The following is a 22,535-nucleotide window of genomic DNA, read 5'->3' as shown; positions in this document are numbered from 1 at the left end:
TGGTCTAAAGTAGTGCACTATATAGGGAATAGGGCCCTGGTCTAAAGTAGTGCACTATATAGGGAATAGGGTTGTGGTCTAAAGTAGTGCACTATGTAGGGAACAGGGCTCTGGTCTAAAGTAGTGCACTATAGGGGAATAGTGAACTATGTAGGGAACAGGGTGCCAATTGGGAAGCAGAGAAACCTTCCACTCCGACATACAGTACAGCGTCCTTCAGTCCCAGTCAGACGACAACATGATTTAAGAATAAAGACTTAAATCAAACCTTTTAAACCGTCAGACTTCTGTGATGAGGAAGAAAATGGTCGCCGAGCTGAACTGATCTTCTTTCAGGTTTTTTCACAAACGATCAATCAAAAAAAATATGTATTTTGAAACTGTGGATGTTCAAACAATCAAACAAATGGCGTCTATGTCAAGACAGAAGGGTTTATATTGAGGCAACTGAGATATTTAAAAAAAAGAACAACAAAAGAACTTGTTTGTGCACATCGAACCATATTAGAAGTTTAGTCGTTACATTATAATCTGGAGTGGTTTTCAACCATTTCCTTAGAAACAAACGGGTCGCTGAGAACAACATGAAAAGTGAAAAGCAAAGGGATGCTTTTAAGTACACACACACACACACACACACACACACACACACACCATCAGCTTAACTCTCCTCTATGTATAGCCTATAGCGTGTTGAGGATGAGATGAGTAGAGGAGGAAACGAGGCAAGGCTGAGTTTTAATGGAATATCTTCATTGAAAGAGGCCCAGTTTACACTGTTCTGTGAAGGGCGTTTGTCTTTTAAAATGATAACCTTGGATGAGCTAACACAACGCGCCATTGGAACACAGGAGTGATGGTTGCTGATAATGGGCCTCTGTATGCCTACGTAGATATTCCATTAAAGATCAGCCGTTTCCAGCTACAACAGTCATTTACAACATTAACAATGTCTACACTGTATTTCTGATTAATTTGATGTTATTTTTAATGGACAAAAAAAATGAGCTTTTCTTTCAAAAACCAGGATATTTCTAAGTGACCCCAAAATTCTGAACGATTGTGTATAATATATATATTAGTCTCCTTTATCTAATCACCATCAATATTCATTTTTTTTTACTGTTATTTTTGATTACATTATCTCACTTCGCTTTAGCAACAGTGGCTTAGTCATTCATGCTAATAAAGATTATCCGAATATTAGATAGACAGAGAGTCAGCAAGAGTCAGAGAGAGACAGAGAGAGAGTCAGAGAGACAGAATCAGAGAGAGAGTCAGAGAGACAGAATCAGAGAGAAAGACAGAGACAGCGAGAGTCAGAGAGAGACCGCGAGAGTCAGAGAGAGACAGCGAGAGTCAGAGAGACAGCGAGATCGGGAGGGAGAGGAACAGCATTCCACAATTCCAGACAGAAGCAGCCAGAGATCCAGAGTTCCAGAGTTCCAGAGATCCAGAGTTCCAGAGTTCCAGAGATCCAGAGATCCAGAGTTCCAGAGATCCAGAGTTCCAGAGTTCCAGAGATCCAGAGATCCAGAGTTCCAGAGATCCAGAGTTCCAGAGTTCCAGAGTTCCAGAGTTCCAGAGTTCCAGAGTTCCAGAGTTCCAGAGATGAGTCAGCTGAACAGCCAAGCTGCTGTGGAAGTGTTTCAGACAAACCCAGCTCCCTCCGTCAGGGTGCCGCTAAGGAACATGTCGTCCACAAGAGGACACTATTTTGGTGTCACTGCTCAATAGGACACACCCCTCGGTCCTTACAGCAGAAGTAATGAACGACGACACCGTTGGGATACCTGGCGAAGGCGCTGCACAGACAGACAGGTGAATCAGTAACAGTATACAAACGGAGCCTTAACTACATATTCACATGATCTCTTATACAGAATGTATATGACCTAGTTGTAGGAGTTTATGAAGCATTGATGTTCGTACTAAAAGGGGATGGTGTAAATAGATGGCTTGGCGATTCAGGTCAACAAAGTAGCACCAAACCAGTGTTACCTGTTGCCTATCTTCTTCTTACAGACCCGGCAGGTCTTCTCTTCTGAGATGGTACACTTGACCTGCTGGTGGAAGATACGCTCCTCCTGGACCTGCACAAACAAACAAACAAACAAACAAACAAACAAACAAACAAACGCACACGCGTCAGGTGGGTAGAAACGACACACACAATGTCCATCTCGCTCTCACACACACACACCCAGCTCACCCATAGGAACTCTTGACGACCTGGTCAAATAGTTTCCTCAGCCTAACCCCCCCCAGCTCTCTCACACACACACCCCCAGCTCACCCGTAGGAACTCGGCCTGCAGCAGACTCTTGAGGACCTGGTCAAAGCGTTTCCTCTGGGCCTTCTCCTCCAGAACACTCTCCAGGAACACACGGATCTGTCTGATCTGAGTATTGGCTGGCAGCAGGTCGATGGCCTGGTGGGGAACAGAGACAGAGATGGTAGAAACAGTGGTGTTTATCAGGGGAAACAATGACTGTATAGAGGAGGTAGGTAACCTAGTGGTTAGAGTGTAGAGGAGGCAGGGTAGCCTAGTGGTTAGAGTGTAGAGGAGGTAGGTAACCTAGTGGTTAGAGTGTAGAGGAGGCAGGTAACCTAGTGGTTAGAGTGTAGAGGCAGGTAACCTAGTGGTTAGAGTGTAGAGGAGGCAGGGTAGCCTAGTGGTTAGAGTGTAGAGGAGGTAGGTAACCTAGTGGTTAGAGTGTAGAGGAGGCAGGGTAGCCTAGTGGTTAGAGAGTAGAGGAGGCAGGGTAGCCTAGTGGTTAGAGTGTAGAGGAGGCAGGTAGCCTAGTGGTTAGAGTGTAGAGGAGGCAGGTAACCTAGTGGTTAGAGTGTAGAGGCGGCAGGGTAACCTAGTGGTTAGAGTGTAGAGGAGGCAGGGTAACCTGGTGGTTAGAGTGTAGAGGAGGCAGGGTAGCCTAGTGGTTAGAGTGTAGAGGAGGTAGGTAACCTAGTGGTTAGAGTGTAGAGGCGGCAGGGTAACCTAGTGGTTAGAGTGTAGAGGAGGCAGGGTAGCCTAGTGGTTAGAGTGTAGAGGAGGTAGGTAACCTAGTGGTTAGAGTGTAGAGGAGGCAGGTAGCCTAGTGGTTAGAGTATAGAGGAGGTAGGTAACCTAGTGGTTAGAGTGTAGAGGAGGCAGGGTAGCCTAGTGGTTAGAGTGTAGAGGAGGTAGGTAACCTAGTGGTTAGAGTGTAGAGGAGGCAGGGTAGCCTAGTGGTTAGAGAGTAGAGGAGGCAGGTAGCCTAGTGGTTAGAGAGTAGAGGAGGCAGGTAGCCTAGTGGTTAGAGTGTAGAGGAGGCAGGTAGCCTAGTGGTTAGAGTGTAGAGGAGGCAGGTAACCTAGTGGTTAGAGTGTAGAGGAGGCAGGGTAGCCTAGTGGTTAGAGTGTAGAGGAGGTAGGTAACCTAGTGGTTAGAGTGTAGAGGAGGCAGGGTAGCCTAGTGGTTAGAGAGTAGAGGAGGCAGGTAGCCTAGTGGTTAGAGTGTAGAGGAGGCAGGTAACCTAGTGGTTAGAGTGTAGAGGAGGCAGGTAACCTAGTGGTTAGAGTGTAGAGGAGGCAGGTAGCCTAGTGGTTAGAGTATAGAGGAGGTAGGTAACCTAGTGGTTAGAGTGTAGAGGAGGCAGGGTAGCCTAGTGGTTAGAGTGTAGAGGAGGTAGGGTAACCTAGTGGTTAGAGTGTAGAGGAGGCAGGTAACCTAGTGGTTAGAGTGTAGAGGAGGCAGGTAACCTAGTGGTTAGAGTGTAGAGGAGGCAGGTAACCTAGTGGTTAGAGTGTAGAGGAGGCAGGTACCCTAGTGGTTAGAGTGTAGAGGAGGCAGGTAACCTAGTGGTTAGAGTGTAGAGGAGGCAGGTAACCTAGTGGTTAGAGTGTAGAGGAGGCAGGTAACCTAGTGGTTAGAGTGTAGAGGAGGCAGGTACCCTAGTGGTTAGAGTGTAGAGGAGGCAGGTAACCTAGTGGTTAGAGTGTAGAGGAGGCAGGTAACCTAGTGGTTAGAGTGTAGAGGAGGCAGGGTAGCCTACTGGTTAGAGTGTAGAGGAGGTAGGTAACCTAGTGGTTAGAGTGTAGAGGAGGCAGGGTAACCTAGTGGTTAGAGTGTAGAGGAGGCAGGGTAGCCTACTGGTTAGAGTGTAGAGGAGGTAGGTAACCTAGTGGTTAGAGTGTAGAGGAGGCAGGGTAACCTAGTGGTTAGAGTGTAGAGGAGGCAGGGTAACCTAGTGGTTAGAGTGTAGAGGAGGCAGGTAACCTAGTGGTTAGAGTGTAGAGGAGGCAGGTAACCTAGTGGTTAGAGTGTAGAGGAGGCAGGTAACCTAGTGGTTAGAGTGTAGAGGAGGCAGGTAACCTAGTGGTTAGAGTGTAGAGGAGGCAGGTAACCTAGTGGTTAGAGTGTAGAGGAGGCAGGGTAGCCTACTGGTTAGAGTGTAGAGGAGGCAGGTAACCTAGTGGTTAGAGTGTAGAGGAGGCAGGGTAGCCTACTGGTTAGAGTGTAGAGGAGGCAGGGTAGCCTACTGGTTAGAGTGTAGAGGAGGCAGGTAACCTAGTGGTTAGAGTGTAGAGGAGGTAGGTAACCTAGTGGTTAGAGTGTAGAGGAGGTAGGTAACCTAGTGGTTAGAGTGTAGAGGAGGCAGGGAACCTAGTGGTTAGAGTGTAGAGGAGGCAGGGTGGCCTAGTGGTTAGAGTGTAGAGGAGGCAGGGAACCTAGTGGTTAGAGTGTAGAGGAGGTAGGGTAACCTAGTGGTTAGAGTGTAGAGGAGGTAGGGTAACCTAGTGGTTAGAGTGTAGAGGAGGTAGGGTAACCTAGTGGTTAGAGTGTAGAGGAGGTAGGGTAACCTAGTGGTTAGAGTGTAGAGGAGGCAGGTAAGCTAGTGGTTAGAGTGTAGAGGAGGTAGGTAACCTAGTGGTTAGAGTGTAGAGGAGGTAGGTAACCTAGTGGTTAGAGTGTAGAGGAGGCAGGTAACCTAGTGGTTAGAGTGTAGAGGAGGCAGGTAATCTAGTGGTTAGAGTGTAGAGGAGGCAGGTAGCCTAGTGGTTAGAGTGTAGAGGAGGCAGGTAGCCTAGTGGTTAGAGTATAGAGGAGGTAGGTAACCTAGTGGTTAGAGTGTAGAGGAGGCAGGGTAGCCTAGTGGTTAGAGTGTAGAGGAGGTAGGGTAACCTAGTGGTTAGAGTGTAGAGGAGGCAGGTAACCTAGTGGTTAGAGTGTAGAGGAGGCAGGTAACCTAGTGGTTAGAGTGTAGAGGAGGCAGGTAACCTAGTGGTTAGAGTGTAGAGGAGGCAGGTACCCTAGTGGTTAGAGTGTAGAGGAGGCAGGTAACCTAGTGGTTAGAGTGTAGAGGAGGCAGGTAACCTAGTGGTTAGAGTGTAGAGGGAGGCAGGTAACCTAGTGGTTAGAGTGTAGAGGAGGCAGGTACCCTAGTGGTTAGAGTGTAGAGGAGGCAGGTAACCTAGTGGTTAGAGTGTAGAGGAGGCAGGTAACCTAGTGGTTAGAGTGTAGAGGAGGCAGGGTAGCCTACTGGTTAGAGTGTAGAGGAGGTAGGTAACCTAGTGGTTAGAGTGTAGAGGAGGCAGGGTAACCTAGTGGTTAGAGTGTAGAGGAGGCAGGGTAGCCTACCAGTTAGAGTGTAGAGGAGGTAGGTAACCTAGTGGTTAGAGTGTAGAGGAGGCAGGGTAACCTAGTGGTTAGAGTGTAGAGGAGGCAGGGTAACCTAGTGGTTAGAGTGTAGAGGAGGCAGGTAACCTAGTGGTTAGAGTGTAGAGGAGGCAGGTAACCTAGTGGTTAGAGTGTAGAGGAGGCAGGTAACCTAGTGGTTAGAGTGTAGAGGAGGCAGGTAACCTAGTGGTTAGAGTGTAGAGGAGGCAGGTAACCTAGTGGTTAGAGTGTAGAGGAGGCAGGGTAGCCTACTGGTTAGAGTGTAGAGGGAGGCAGGTAACCTAGTGGTTAGAGTGTAGAGGAGGCAGGGTAGCCTACTGGTTAGAGTGTAGAGGAGGCAGGGTAGCCTACTGGTTAGAGTGTAGAGGAGGCAGGTAACCTAGTGGTTAGAGTGTAGAGGAGGTAGGTAACCTAGTGGTTAGAGTGTAGAGGAGGTAGGTAACCTAGTGGTTAGAGTGTAGAGGAGGCAGGGAACCTAGTGGTTAGAGTGTAGAGGAGGTAGGGTAACCTAGTGGTTAGAGTGTAGAGGAGGCAGGTAACCTAGTGGTTAGAGTGTAGAGGAGGTAGGTAACCTAGTGGTTAGAGTGTAGAGGAGGTAGGTAACCTAGTGGTTAGAGTGTAGAGGAGGCAGGTAACCTAGTGGTTAGAGTGTAGAGGAGGCAGGTAATCTAGTGGTTAGAGTGTAGAGGAGGCAGGTAACCTAGTGGTTAGAGTGTAGAGGAGGCAGGTAGCCTAGTGGTTAGAGTGTAGAGGAGGCAGGTAAACTAGTGGTTAGAGTGTAGAGGAGGTAGGTAACCTAGTGGTTAGAGTGTAGAGGAGGCAGGGTAGCCTACTGGTTAGAGTGTAGAGGAGGCAGGGTAACCTAGTGGTTAGAGTGTAGAGGAGGCAGGTACCCTAGTGGTTAGAGTGTAGAGGAGGCAGGTAGCCTAGTGGTTAGAGTGTAGAGGAGGCAGGTAAACTAGTGGTTAGAGTGTAGAGGAGGCAGGGTAACCTAGTGGTTAGAGTGTAGAGGAGGCAGGTAACCTAGTGGTTAGAGTGTAGAGGAGGCAGGTAACCTAGTGGTTAGAGTGTAGAGGAGGCAGGGTAGCCTAGTGGTTAGAGTGTAGAGGAGGCAGGTAACCTAGTGGTTAGAGTGTAGAGGAGGCAGGTAACCTAGTTGTTAGAGTGTAGGGGCGGCAGGTAACCTAGTGGTTAGAGTGTAGAGGAGGCAGGTAGCCTAGTGGTTAGAGGAGGCAGGTAGCCTAGTGGTTAGAGGAGGCAGGTGGCCTAGTGGTTAGAGGAGGCAGGTGGCCTAGTGGTTAGAGGAGGCAGGTAGCCTAGTGTTTAGAGGAGGCAGGTAGCCTAGTGTTTAGAGGAGGCAGGTAGCCTAGTGGTTAGAGGAGGCAGGTAGCCTAGTGTTTAGAGGAGGCAGGTAGCCTAGTGGTTAGAGGAGGCAGGTAGCCTAGTGGTTAGAGGAGGCTGGTAACCTAGTGGTTAGAGGAGGTAGGTAACCTAGTGGTTAGAGGAGGCAGGTAGCCTAGTGGTTAGAGGAGGCAGGTAACCTAGTGGTTAGAGGAGGCAGGTAGCCTAGTGGTTAGAGTGTAGAGGTGGCAGGTAACCTAGTGGTTAAAAAGCAAAACAACATAATATATTGTTGCTCAAAATAAGTAAGAACTTTTTTTCTCTCAAAAAAGTAGTCAAAATTATTGACAAATTATTGACAACTCAATTATCGACAATTTCGATGTAATTTTCTAAAACGTTTCATGAGCTGGAGAACACATTGTGGGAACCTTCCATATGCTTCCTCCTCCTTCTGGACCTTCCTCTTCAATTCAAACCACATCAAATCAAATGTAATTATAAAGCACTTCGTACATCAGCTGATATCTCAAAGTGCTGTGCAGGAACCCAGCCTAAAACCCCCAACAGCAAGCAATGCAGGTGTAGAAGCACGGATTCCAATTGGTCAGACCAACCACATGTTTTCATTGGGGTAAAAAACATTGATTTCGTGGCCAATAAACAGTTTCTTTTGGGCTTTTCATGTGTGCTTATTGGTTATTGTCTTGCTGGAAGATCCACTTGGGGGCAAGATTCATTCTCCTGGCAACCAGGGTTTTTGGCTAAAATGTCCTGGTACTGGGTAAAGATCATGATGCCGTTGACCTTAAAAAGGGCCCCGAGACCCGTGGAAGCTCAATAGCCCCATAACATCAAAGATCCACCAGCGTAATTTACAGTAGGTATGGGGTCATTTTCTGTGGATGCATTTCGACACCAAAACCCACCACTGCTTGGGATTATTGTATGGAGCCATACCAAGATGGAGCCGACAGAGATGGTCGCCTCGCTTTGAGTCCTTAGGAAACTATGCAGTATTTTTTATTTTTTAATGTATTATTATATTGTTACAATGGATCTAATCCCAGAAGCCGACCCAAAACAACGGAGCCGCAGAAGGGGCAGACGGCTTTCTGGTCCGTAGACGTGCACACCACCCACCGCTCCCTAGTATATTACTCGCCAAAGTCCCGTCTCTCGACAACAAGGTAGACGAAATTCAACCAAGGGTTGCCTTCCAGAGAGACATCAGAGATTGTAACATTCTCTGTTTTCACGGAAACATGACTCTCTCGGGATATGTTGTCGGAATCAGTTCAGCTTCTCTATGCATCGCGCCGACAGAGATAAACACCTCTCTGGGAAGAAGAAGGGCAGGGGGTGTATGCTTTATGATTAACAACTCATGGTGTAATCATAACAACATACAGGAACTCAAGTCCTTCTGCTCACCTGACCTAGAAGTCTTTAAAATCAAATGCCGGCCATATTACCTCCCAAGAGAATTCTCGTCAGTTATCTTCACAGCTGTGTACATTCCCCCTTAAACAGCCCTCAAGGAACTTCCCTGGACTCTATGTAAACTGGAAACCATATATCCTGAGGCTGCATTTATTGTGGCTGGGGATTTTAACAAAGCAAATTTGAGAACAAGGCTACCTAAATTCAATCAGCATATTGATTGTCGGAAACGCAGATGTAATGCACTCGACCACTGCTACTCTAACTTATGCAATGCATACAAAGCCCTCCCCTACCCTTCCTTGGGCAAATCCGACCACGACGCCATCTTGTTCCTACCGTCTTACAGGCAGAAACTCAAACAGGATGTACCGGTGACTAGAACCATTCAACGGTGGTCTGACGAATTGGAATCCACGCTTTTGATCACACGGACTGGAATATGTTCCTATCAGCCTCCGAGAATAACATTGACCGATACGCTGAGTCAGTGAGTGAATTTATAAAGAAGAAGTAGATGTTATAAGGAAGTGCATTGTAGACTGTGACTATTAAAACCTATCCTAACCAGAAACCGTGGATGGATGGGGGCATTTGCTCAAAACTGAAAGCGCGAACCATCGCATTTAACCATGGAAACAGGTCTGGGAATATGGCTGAATATAAACAGTGTAGTTACTCCTCCGCAAGGCAATCAAACAAGCGAAATGCCGGTACAGGGACAAAGTGGAGTCGCAATTCAACGGCTCAGACAAGACGTATGTGGCAGGGTCTACAGGCAATCACGGATTACAAAAAGAAAACCAGCCCAGTCACGGACACCGACGTCACGCTTCAAGACAAACTAAACCACTTTTTTGCCCACTTTGAGGATAATACAGTGCCACCGTCACGGCCCGCTTACAACAACTACACCCCCTCTCCTTCTCCGTGGTCGACGTGAGTAAAACATTTAAACGTGTTAATCTTCGCAATGCTGCTGTCCCAGACGGCATCCTCAGAGCATGTGCAGACCAGCTGGCTTTTGTGTTTGCAGACATATTCAATCCCATCCCAGTCTGCTGTCTCCACGTTTCAAGATGGCCACCATTATTCCTGTGCCCAAGAAGGCAAAGATAACTAAATGATTAGCGCCCCGTAGCACTCACTTCTGTCATCATGAAGTGCTTTGAGAGGCTAGTCAAGGACCATATCACCTCCACCCTACTCCACCCTAGACCCACTTCAGTTTGCTTACCGCCTCAACAGGTCCACAGACGACGCAATCACCATCACACTGCCCTATCCCATCTGGACAAGAGGAATACCTATGTAAGAACGCTGTTCCTCGACTACAGCTCAGGATAGAAGACCATCGTAGCCTGGAAAGTTTAACGTTCCTCTGCGTATCACAGACAAACTGAAATGGTCCACCCACATAGACATTGTGGTGAAGAAGGCACAACAGCGCCTCGTCAACCTCAGGAGAGCTTGTCACCCAAAACCCTGACCAACTTTTACAGATGCACAATCAAGAGCATCCTGTCGGGCTGTATCACCTGGTACGGCAACTGCACCGAAACCGCAGGGCTCTCCAGAGGGTGGTCCGGTCTGCACAACGCATCACCGGGGGAAAACTACCTGCTCTCCAGGACACCTACACCACCCGATGTCACAGGAAAGCCAAAAAGATTATCAAGGACAACAACCACCCGAGCCACTGCCTGTTCACCCCGCTATCATCCAGAAGGCGTGGTCAGTACAGGTGCATCAAAGCTGGGACCGAGAGACTGAAAAACAGCTTCTATCTCAAGGCCATCAGACTGTTAAACAGCCATCACTAACACAGAGGCTGCTGCCTACATTGAGACCCACTCACTGGTCACTTTAATAAATGGATCAATCGTCACTTTAAACAATGTCACTTTAATAATGTTTACATATCTTGCATTACTCATCTCATATGTATATACTGTACTCTATACCATCTACTGCATCTTGCCTATGCCACTCGTCCATCGCTCATCTATATATTCATATGTACATATTCTCATTTACTGCTTTAGATGTGTGTGTATTAGGTAGTTGTTGGGAAATTGTTAGATTACTTGTTGGTTATTACTGCACTGTCGGAACTAGAAGCACAAGCATTTTGCTACCCTCGCAATAACATCTGCTAACCATATGCATGTGACCAATAACATCTGCTAACCATGTGACCAATAACATCTGCTAACCATGTGACCAATAACATCTGCTAACCATGTGACCAATAACATCTGCTAACCATGTGACCAATAACATCTGCTAACCATGTGACCAATAACATCTGCTAACCATGTGACCAATAACATCTGCTAACCATGTGTATGTGACCAATAACATCTGCTAACCATGTGTATGTGACCAATAACATCTGGTAACCATATCTATGTGACCAATACAATTAGATTTGATGTGACTGCTGTGTGATCAAGGACCTCTATTCTCAGGCCATTTGACCAAAGCTCCATTGCCAATCCATGTGCCAATGTTGTTTAACAAACTCAAGGCGTTTCCATTTGTTGGATGACATGAAGACAGGGCTCTTTGGCTACGCACACCAGTGGTGGGTTTGGTGTCGAAATGAGACGCACAGGAAATAGATCAATATTTGAGAATTGACCTTTAACCTCCACAGGAGATCTATTTCTGATCTATCAAGCTGGAGTACGAGAAGAAAAAAACCTCTCTGGAACGTGTTGTGTTTACAGTAGAGGATACAGTAGGAGATACTGTAGGAGACACCGTATGTGTTTACAGTAGAAGATACAGTATCTCCTAGAGAAAACACATACGGTATCTCCTACAGTATCCCCTACATACGGTATGTGTTTTCTCTAGGAGATACCGTACGTGTTTTCTCTAGGAGATACCGTACGTGTTTTCTCTAGGAGATACCGTACGTGTTTACTGTAGGAGATACAGTACGTGTTTACTGTAGGAGATACAGTACGTGTTTACTGTAGGAGATACCGTACGTGTTTACTGTAGGAGATACCGTACGTGTTTACTGTAGGAGATACCGTACGTGTTTACTGTAGGAGATACTGTATGTGTTTACTGTAGGAGATACCGTATGTGTTTACTGTAGGAGATACCGTATGTGTTTACTGTAGGAGATACTGTATGTGTTTACAGTAGGAGATACTGTATGTGTTTACAGTAGGAGATACTGTATGTGTTTACAGTAGGAGATACTGTATGTGTTTACAGTAGGAGATACTGTATGTGTTTACAGTAGGAGATACTGTATGTGTTTACAGTAGGAGATACCGTATGTGTTTACAGTAGGAGATACTGTATGTGTTTACAGTAGGAGATACTGTATGTGTTTACAGTAGGAGATACTGTATGTGTTTACAGTAGGAGATACCGTATGTGTTTACAGTAGGAGATACCGTATGTGTTTACAGTAGGAGATACTGTATGTGTTTACAGTAGGAGATACTGTATGTGTTTACTGTAGGAGATACTGAATTTGTTTCTTGTTATGTGCCCTTCCTGTCCTCCTCTCTTGGCAAGTCAGGCTCTGAGCCAGGGGAAATGAAAGCAGAGGCACATTAAAACCCAGTACGGGAGAGGAGAGAGCAGAACCACATTAAAACACAGTAAGGGAGAGGAGAGAGCAGAACCACATTAAAACCCAGTAATGGAGAGGAGAGAGCAGAACCACATTAAAACCCAGTAAGGGAGAGGAGAGAGCAGAACCACATTAAAACCCAGTACGGGAGAGGAGAGAGCAGAACCACATTAAAACCCAGTACGGGAGAGGAGAGAGCAGAACCACATTAAAACCCAGTAAGGGAGAGGAGAGGGCAGAACCACATTAAAACCCAGTAAGGGAGAGGAGAGAGCAGAACCACATTAAAACCCAGTAAGGGAGAGGAGAGAGCAGAACCACATTAAAACCCAGTAAGGGAGAGGAGAGAGCAGAACCACATTAAAACCCAGTAAGGGAGAGGAGAGAGCAGAACCACATTAAAACCCAGTACGGGAGAGGAGAGGGCAGAACCACATTAAAACCCAGTAAGGGAGAGGAGAGAGCAGAACCACATTAAAACCCAGTACGGGAGAGGAGAGAGCAGAACCACATTAAAACCCAGTAAGGGAGAGGAGAGAGCAGAACCACATTAAAACCCAGTATGGGAGAGGAGAGAGCAGAACCCCATTAAAACCCAGTAAGGGAGAGGAGAGAGCAGAACCCCATTAAAACACAGTAAGGGAGAGGAGAGAGCAGAACCACATTAAAACCCAGTAAGGGAGAGGAGAGAGCAGAACCACATTAAAACCCAGTAAGGGAGAGGAGAGAGCAGAACCACATTAAAACCCAGTAAGGGAGAGGAGAGAGCAGAACCACATTAAAACCCAGTAAGGGAGAGGAGAGAGCAGAACCACATTAAAACCCAGTAAGGGAGAGGAGAGAGCAGAACCACATTAAAACCCAGTAAGGGAGAGGAGAGAGCAGAACCACATTAAAACCCAGTAAGGGAGAGGAGAGAGCAGAACCACATTAAAACCCAGTACGGGAGAGGAGAGAGCAGAACCACATTAAAACCCAGTAAGGGAGAGGAGAGAGCAGAACCACATTAAAAGTACTTATATATTCAGAGTGCTGTGGTTCAGTCTACCTTAGTGGTATTCAGAGTGCTGTGGTGCAGTCTACCTTAGTGGTATTCAGAGTGCTGTGGTGCAGTCTACCTTAGTGGTATTCAGAGTGCTGTGGTGCAGTCTACCTTAGTGGTATTCAGAGTGCTGTGGTGCAGTCTACCTTAGTGGTATTCAGAGTGCTGTGGTTCAGTCTACCTTAGTGGTATTCAGAGTGCTGTGGTTCAGTCTACCTTAGTGGTATTCAGAGTGCTGTGGTGCAGTCTACCTTAGTGGTATTCAGAGTGCTGTGGTGCAGTCTACCTTAGTGGTATTCAGAGTGCTGTGGTTCAGTCTACCTTAGTGGTATTCAGAGTGCTGTGGTGCAGTCTACCTTAGTGGTATTCAGAGTGCTGTGGTTCAGTCTACCTTAGTGGTATTCAGAGTGCTGTGGTTCAGTCTACCTTAGTGGTATTCAGAGTGCTGTGGTTCAGTCTACCTTAGTGGTATTCAGAGTGCTGTGGTGCAGTCTACCTTAGTGGTATTCAGAGTGCTGTGGTTCAGTCTACCTTAGTGGTATTCAGAGTGCTGTGGTTCAGTCTACCTTAGTGGTATTCAGAGTGCTGTGGTTCAGTCTACCTTAGTGGTATTCAGAGTGCTGTGGTGCAGTCTACCTTAGTGGTATTCAGAGTGCTGTGGTGCAGTCTACCTTAGTGGTATTCAGAGTGCTGTGGTGCAGTCTACCTTAGTGGTATTCAGAGTGCTGTGGTGCAGTCTACCTTAGTGGTATTCAGAGTGCTGTGGTGCAGTCTACCTTAGTGGTATTCAGAGTGCTGTGGTGCAGTCTACCTTAGTGGTATTCAGAGTGCTGTGGTTCAGTCTACCTTAGTGGTATTCAGAGTGCTGTGGTGCAGTCTACCTTAGTGGTATTCAGAGTGCTGTGGTGCAGTCTACCTTAGCGGTATTCAGCTTGCTGTGGTGCAGCTCCAGGACATGTAGAGCTGCCTTTAGATTGGTCTGTGGCTCCGACAGCTCCATTTTGATTGGTCCAAGGCAGTGGACATCAGGAGGGGACAAATACATGCGCAGCAGAGACAGGTACACCTGTATAACAACAACATGGGGTTCAGAGACAGGTACACCTGTATAACAACAACATGGGGTTCAGAGACAGGTACACCTGTATAACAACAACATGGGGTTCAGAGACAGGTACACCTGTATAACAACAACATGGGGTTCAGAGACAGGTACACCTGTATAACAACAACATGGGGTTCAGAGACAGGTACACCTGTATAACAACAACATGGGGTTCAGAGACAGGTACACCTGTATAACAACATGGGGTTCAGAGACAGGTACACCTGTATAACAACAACATGGGGTTCAGAGACAGGTACACCTGTATAACAACATGGGGTTCAGAGACAGGTACACCTGTATAACAACATGGGGTTCAGAGACAGGTACACCTGTATAACAACATGGGGTTAAGAGACAGGTACACCTGTATAACAACAACATGGGGTTCAGAGACAGGTACACCTGTATAACATCATGGGGTTCAGAGACAGGTACACCTGTATAACAACATGGGGTTCAGAGACAGGTACACCTGTATAACAACAACATGGGGTTCAGAGACAGGTACACCTGTATGACAACAACATGGGGATCAGAGACAGGTACACCTGTATAACAACATGGGGTTAAGAGACAGGTAAACCTGTATAACAACAACATGGGGTTCAGAGACAGGTACACCTGTATAACAACAACATGGGGTTCAGAGACAGGTACACCTGTATAACAACAACATGGGGTTACGAGACAGGTACACCTGTATAACAACAACATGGGGTTCAGAGACAGGTACACCTGTATAACAACAACATGGGGTTCAGAGACAGGTACACCTGTATAACAACAACATGGGGTTCAGAGACAGGTACACCTGTATAACAAAAACATGGGGTTCAGAGACAGGTACACCTGTATAATAACAACATGGGGTTCAGAGACAGGTACACCTGTATAATAACAACATGGGGTTCAGAGACAGGTACACCTGTATAACAACAACATGGGGTTCAGAGACAGGTACACCTGTATAACGACAACATGGGTTTCAGAGACAGGTACACCTGTATAACGACAACATGGGGTTCAGAGACAGGTACACCTGAATAGCAACAACATGGGGTTCAGAGACAGGTACGCCTGTATAACAACAACATGGGGTTCAGAGACAGGTACACCTGTATGACAACAACATGGGGTTCAGAGACAGGTACACCTGTATAACAACAACATGGGGTTCAGAGACGGGTACACCTGTATAACAACAACATGGGGTTCAGAGACAGGTACACCTGTAAAACAACAACATGGGGTTCAGAGACAGGTACACCTGTATAACAACAACATGGGGTTCAGAGACAGGTACACCTGTATAACAACAACATGGGGTTCAGAGACAGGTACACCTGTATAACAACAACATGGGGTTCAGAGACAGGTACACCTGTATAACAACAACATGGGGTTCAGAGACAGGTACACCTGTATAACAACAACATGGGGTTCAGAGACAGGTACACCTGTATAATAACAACATGGGGTTCAGAGACAGGTACACCTGTATAACAACAACATGGGGTTCAGAGACAGGTACACCTGTATAACAACATGGGTTTCAGAGACAGGTACACCTGTATAACGACAACATGGGGTTCAGAGACAGGTACACCTGAATAGCAACAACATGGGGTTCAGAGACAGGTACGCCTGTATAACAACAACATGGGGTTCAGAGACAGGTACACCTGTATAACAACAACATGGGGTTCAGAGACAGGTACACCTGTATAACAACAACATGGGGTTCAGAGACAGGTACACCTGTATAACAACAACATGGGGTTCAGAGACAGGTACACCTGTATAACAACAACATGGGGTTCAGAGACAGGTACACCTGTATAACAACATAGGGTTCAGAGACAGGTACACCTGTATAACAACATGGGGTTCAGAGACAGGTACACCTGTATAACAACATGGGGTTCAGAGACAGGTACACCTGTATAACAACATGGGGTTCAGAGACAGGTACACCTGTATAACAACATGGGGTTCAGAGACAGGTACACCTGTATAACAACAACATGGGGTTCAGAGACAGGTACACCTGTATGACATCATGGGGTTCAGAGACAGGTACACCTGTATAACAACAACATGGGGTTCAGAGACAGGTACGCCTGCATAACAACAACATGGGGTTCAGAGACAGGTACACCTGTATAACAACAACATGGGGTTCAGAGACAGGTACACCTGTATGACAACAACATGGGGTTCAGAGACAGGTACGCCTGCATAACAACAACATGGGGTTCATAGACAGGTACGGCTGCATAACAACAACATGGGGTTCAGAGACAGGTACGCCTGTATAACAACAACATGGGGTTCAGAGACAGGTACACCTGTATAACAACAACATGGGGTTCAGAGACAGGTACACCTGTATAACAACAACATGGGGTTCAGAGACAGGTACACCTGTATAACAACATGGGGTTCAGAGACAGGTACGCCTGTATAACAACAACATGGGGTTCAGAGACAGGTACACCTGTATGACAACAACATGGGGTTCAGAGACAGGTACACCTGTATGACAACAACATGGGGTTCAGAGACAGGTACACCTGCATGACAACAACATGGGGTTCAGAGACAGGTACACCTGCATGACAACAACATGGGGTTCAGAGACAGGTACACCTGCATAACAACAACATGGGGTTCAGAGACAGGTACACCTGTATAACAACATGGGGTTCAGAGACAGGTACACCTGTATAACAACATAGGGTTAAGAGACAGGTACGCCTGTATAACAACACCATGGGGTTCAGAGACAGGTACGCCTGCATAACAACAACATGGGGTTAAGAGACAGGTACACCTGTATAACAACATGGGGTTAAGAGACAGGTACACCTGTATAACAACATGGGGTTCAGAGACAGGTACACCTGTATAACAACATGGGGTTAAGAGACAGGTACACCTGCGCCAGAATAACACTGGATTACCAGAGGTAATAGAGGTTTTCCATAGCGTAAAATGTACAGCTTGTAAGTATTACAGTACAAGTTCAACACGTGTCATTCAGAGGGAGATACTCACATCTTTGTTTCTGTCCGTGTCTTTGTCATAATGCCGGTGACAGTACCTGAAGGGAGAGAAACACAAAATGGCACCATTATAACTGACAATAACATCAGCAAAGACAACGCCTGGAGAGAAACCATAATATAGATGGTTTTCGTTTCTTATTTGGAAACAGCTTGTTATTGTTGATGGCTAGTGGGATGTTTGAGTGGGAGACAGGCTGCCCTCCCACTAACTCATCCATAGGGTGGTCAACAGGCTGCAGTCCCACTAACTCATCCATAGGGTGGTCAACAGGCTGCCCTCCAACTAACTCATCCATAGGGTGGTCAACAGGCTGTCGTCCCACGAACTCATCCATAGGGTGGTCAACAGGCTGCCCTCCCACAAACTCATCCATAGGGTGGTCAACGAGCTGCCCTCCCACTAACTCATCCATAGGGTGGTCAACGAGCTGCCCTCCCACTAACTCATCCATAGGGTGGTCAACAGGCTGCCCTCCCACTAACTCATCCATAGGGTGGTCAACAGGCTGCCCTCCCACTAACTCATCCATAGGGTGGTCAACGAGCTGCCCTCCCACTAACTCATCCATAGGGTGGTCAACAGGCTGCCCTCCCACTAACTCATCCATAGGGTGGTCAACAGGCTGCCCTCCCACTAACTCATCCATAGGGTGGTCAACAGGCTGCCCTCCCACTAACTCATCCATAGGGTGGTCAACAGGCTGTCGTCCCACGAACTCATCCATAGGGTGGTCAACAGGCTGCCCTCCCACTAACTCATCCATAGGGTGGTCAACGAGCTGCCGTCCCACTAACTCATCCATAGGGTGGTCAACATGCTGCCCTCCCACTAACTCATCCATAGGGTGGTCAACAGGCTGCCCTCCCACTAACTCATCCATAGGGTGGTCAACGAGCTGCCGTCCCACTAACTCATCCATAGGGTGGTCAACGAGCTGCCCTCCCACTAACTCATCCATAGGGTGGTCAACAGGCTGCCCTCCCACTTACTCATCCATAGGGTGGTCAACAGGCTGCCCTCCCACTAACTCATCCATAGGGTGGTCAACAGGCTGCCCTCCCACTAACTCATCCATAGGGTGGTCAACAGGCTGTCGTCCCACGAACTCATCCATAGGGTGGTCAACAGGCTGCCCTCCCACTAACTCATCCATAGGGTGGTCAACAGGCTGCAGTCCCACTAACTCATCCATAGGGTGGTCAACAGGCTGCCCTCCCACTAACTCATCCATAGGGTGGTCAACAGGCTGTCGTCCCACGAACTCATCCATAGGGTGGTCAACAGGCTGCCCTCCCACTAACTCATCCATAGGGTGGTCAACAGGCTGCCCTCCCACTAACTCATCCATAGGGTGGTCAACAGGCTGTCGTCCCACGAACTCATCCATAGGGTGGTCAACAGGCTGCCCTCCCACGAACTCATCCATAGGGTGGTCAACAGGCTGCCCTCCCACGAACTCATCCATAGGGTGGTCAAATTTCCCAAAACGCACAGATTTTCCAGAATCTGTGCATTAAAAAAAATACTGGAAAATAAGAGAGACTATTCTGTACTATAGAACAAGCAGGAAACTGCAGTTTTCTTTAAGATCCTCTGCTGAACATGTAATATAGTGTACAATGGTCATGGGGGGGGGGGTATGTGTTTGTGGGTGTATGTGTGTATGTTTGTGGGTGTATGTGTGTATGTTTGTGTATGTGTGTGTATGTGTGTGTGGGTGTGTGTGTGTATGTGGGTGTGTGTGTGTATGTTTGTGGGTGTATGTGTGTATGTGTGTGTGTATGTGTGTGTATGTGGGTGTGTATGTGTGTGTGTGTGTGTATGTGTGTGTGTGTGTATGTGGGTGTGTGTGTGTGTATGTGGGTGTGTGTGTGTGTATGTTTGTGGGTGTATGTGTGTATGTATGTGTGTGTGGGTGTATGTATGTGTGTGTGTGGGTAGCACTACTCACTCCTTGGCCATGTGTGTGTCCTTCAGGACGTGTACGTAGATGAAGAGGGCCTGTTCGTGTTTCCCCATCCGACCCAGCAGCAGGGCCCGCTCCTCCAGAAGACCTGACGGACAAACGGCATGGCTCGGTTGAAGATTCAAAGGCTAAAGACAAGTTCGCTTTCAAAAAACAGATTCCCCAGCGTCGTTGGTAACTAGCATCGCTGGTCACATTGTTAAGAATTGTTCCTCATTCATGCAAAGGCCTCTGGGATATCACAATCCTCTGGTCTTCGCCTTTGTGGCATGGTGAACACACGGTCACGCAGGCTAGCATATAGCCATGAGCCATAGGAGTTGGCAAGACAGCACAAACCGATCTGGAACCAGGCTAGAATACCAAACAAACTCCCTCATCCAGAGCGAATTACAAGTCAGTGCTTTCAACTAAAGAAGACACAAAAGGACTGCATACGATCACTGCAAGTACAACCAGCCAGGGGCACAATAACTGTTGAATCTACCCGGAACCATCCAATCCTCACCATCGAAGGGGAAGTCAGAGATGAGTCGGCCTGGTTCGTAGCTGGTAGAGACCTCCAGGAAACACACTAGCTTGCTCCTGAACTCTCCCAGGTCCCCCTCCTCCTTCCCAGCAGCCACCGCAGGAACCCCTACAGGAAGACAGAACAGATAGATTTTATTAGAATATCACATATCAGCTGTGGAGGGAAAGGGGGGATACCTAGTCAGTTGTCAAACTGAATGTCTTCAAACGAAATGTGTCTTCCGCATTTAACCCAACCCCTCTGAATCAGAGGTGTGTCTTCCGCATTTAACCCAACCCCTCTGAATCAGAGGTGTGTCTTCCGCATTTAACCCAACCCCTCTGAATCAGAGAGGTGTGTCTTCCACGTTTAACCCAACCCCTCTGAATCAGAGAGGCGTGTCTCCCACGTTTAACCCAACCCCTCTGAATCAGAGAGGTGTGTCTTCCACGTTTAACCCAACCCCTCTGAATCAGAGAGGTGTGTCTTCCACGTTTAACCCAACCCCTCTGAATCAGAGAGGTGTGTCTCCCACGTTTAACCCAACCCCTCTGAATCAGAGAGGTGTGTCTTCCACGTTTAACCCAACCCCTCTGAATCAGAGAGGTGTGTCTTCCACGTTTAACCCAACCCCTCTGAATCAGAGAGGTGAGGGGGGCTGCCTTTAATCAACCTCCACGTCTTCAGCGCCCGGGGAACAGTGGGTTAACTTCCTTGCTCAGGGGCAGAATGACAGATTTTAACCTCGTCAGGGAAGGTTGATGGGGCCAAACACCATTTATTCTTCTGTGACATCGATGATACTAGATTTTCCTCAGGACCCCACAAAGTATTTTGTCCGTTTTGTCAGTCCAGTAAGATCCGGAGGCTGATGGTGCTGAGAGATTACTGCTGTTCAGTCCAGTAAGATCCGGAGGCTGATGGTGCTGAGAGATTACTGCTGTTCAGTCCAGTAAGATCCGGAGGCTGATGGTGCTGAGAGATTACTGCTGTTCAGTCCAGTAAGATACGGAGGCTGATGGTGCTGAGAGATTACTGCTGTTCAGTCCAGTAAGATCCGGAGGCTGATGGTGCTGAGAGATTACTGCTGTTCAGTCCAGTAAGATCCGGAGGCTGATGGTGCTGAGAGATTACTGCTGTTCAGTCCAGTAAGATACAGAGGCTGATGGTGCTGAGAGATTACTGCTGTTCAGTCCAGTAAGATACAGAGGCTGATGGTGCTGAGAGATTACTGCTGTTCAGTCCAGTAAGATCCGGAGGCTGATGGTGCTGAGAGATTACTGCTGTTCAGTCCAGTAAGATCCGGAGGCTGATGGTGCTGAGAGATTACTGCTGTTCAGTCCAGTAAGATACAGAGGCTGATGGTGCTGAGAGATTACTGCTGTTCGAGGTTGGTTTGACTTCGGTTTCAATAACAACAAAATTAAAACACGAAATCCACTGTGTGGGTTGAATGTTGTAACTCTGAATAAAACAATGAATAAAAGTCCCCTGATGGAATTGATGGTAGTGACGGTAGTAAGGGTAGTGATGGAAGTGATGGTAGTGATGGAAGTGAGGGTAGTGATGGTAGTAAGGGTAGTGATGGTAGTGTTTGTAGTGACGTTAGTGAGGGTAGTGACGGTAGCGATGGAAGTGACGGTAGTGATGGATATGATGGTAGTGACGGTAGTGACGGTAGTGATGGATGTGACGGTAGTGATGGATGTGACGGTAGTGAGGGTAGTGAGGGTAGAGATGGATGTGATGGTAGTGTGGGTAGTGATGGATGTGATGGTAGTGATGGATGTGATGGATATGATGGTAGTGATGGTAGTGATGGTAGTGAGGGTAGTGATGGATGTGATGGATATGATGGTAGTGATGGATGTGTTGGTAGTGATGGATATGGTAGTGATGGATGTGATGGATGTGATGGTAGTGATGGATATGATGGTAGTGAGGGTAGTGAGGGATGTGATGGATATGATGGATGTGATGGTAGTGAGGGTAGTGAGGGTAGTGATGGATATGATGGATGTGATGGTAGTGAGGGTAGTGATGGTAGTGAGGGTAGTGAGCATAGTGATGGTAGTGATGGATATGATGGTAGTGAGGGTAGTGAGCATAGTGAGGGTAGTGACGGATGTGATGGTAGTGACGGATGTGATGGTAGTGACGGATGTGATGGTAGTGACGGATGTGATGGTAGTGACGGATGTGATGGTAGTGACGGATGTGATGGTAGTGACGGATGTGATGGTAGTGACGGATGTGATGGTAGTGATACGGATGTGATGGTAGTGACGGATGTGATGGTAGTGACGGATGTGATGGTTGTGACGGATGTGATGGTTGTGACGGATGTGATGGTAGTGACGGTAGTGATGGTAGAGATGGATGTGATGGTAGTGATGGATGTGATGGATATGATGGTAGTGATGGTAGTGATGGATATGGTAGTGATGGATGTGATGGATGTGATGGATGTGATGGTAGTGATGGATGTGAGGGTAGTGAGGGTAGTGATGGTAGTGAGGGTAGTGAGCGTAGTGAGGGTAGTGATGGATATGATGGTAGTGAGGGTAGTGATGGATGTGATGGTAGTGACGGATGTGATGGTAGTGACGGATGTGATGGTAGTGACGGATGTGATGGTAGTGACGGATGTGATGGTAGTGACGGATGTGATGGTAGTGACGGATGTGATGGTAGTGACGGATGTGATGGTAGTGATGGATGTGATGGTAGTGATGGTAGTGATGGATGTGATGGTAGTGATGGATGTGATGGTAGTGATGGTAGTGATGGATATG

The 22,535-nt window shown here is 47.3% G+C and overlaps 1 protein-coding gene across 2 annotated transcripts in view; it reads right to left on the bottom strand.

The window, feature by feature from the left end:
* Positions 1-412: 412 nt before the first annotated feature.
* Positions 413-22,535, bottom strand: part of LOC135539248 (vam6/Vps39-like protein) — a 65,601-nt gene continuing 43,478 nt past the window's right edge. For both annotated transcript variants that reach the window (XM_064965071.1, XM_064965072.1), the window contains 7 exons: positions 19,738-19,866; positions 19,215-19,317; positions 17,252-17,297; positions 14,003-14,152; positions 2,297-2,431; positions 2,002-2,093; positions 413-1,805 (listed from right to left, as the gene is read on the bottom strand). In XM_064965071.1, the coding sequence (XP_064821143.1) occupies positions 1,724-1,805; positions 2,002-2,093; positions 2,297-2,431; positions 14,003-14,152; positions 17,252-17,297; positions 19,215-19,317; positions 19,738-19,866 (737 nt within the window). In that variant the 3' untranslated portion in view covers positions 413-1,723. The remainder of the gene's footprint in view (positions 1,806-2,001; positions 2,094-2,296; positions 2,432-14,002; positions 14,153-17,251; positions 17,298-19,214; positions 19,318-19,737; positions 19,867-22,535) is intronic.

This window comes from Oncorhynchus masou, unplaced genomic scaffold (genome assembly GCF_036934945.1).
Source record: "Oncorhynchus masou masou isolate Uvic2021 unplaced genomic scaffold, UVic_Omas_1.1 unplaced_scaffold_625, whole genome shotgun sequence".
Classification (NCBI taxonomy): Eukaryota; Metazoa; Chordata; class Actinopteri; order Salmoniformes; family Salmonidae; genus Oncorhynchus; species Oncorhynchus masou.
This window is presented reverse-complemented; position numbering and strand designations above follow the sequence as displayed.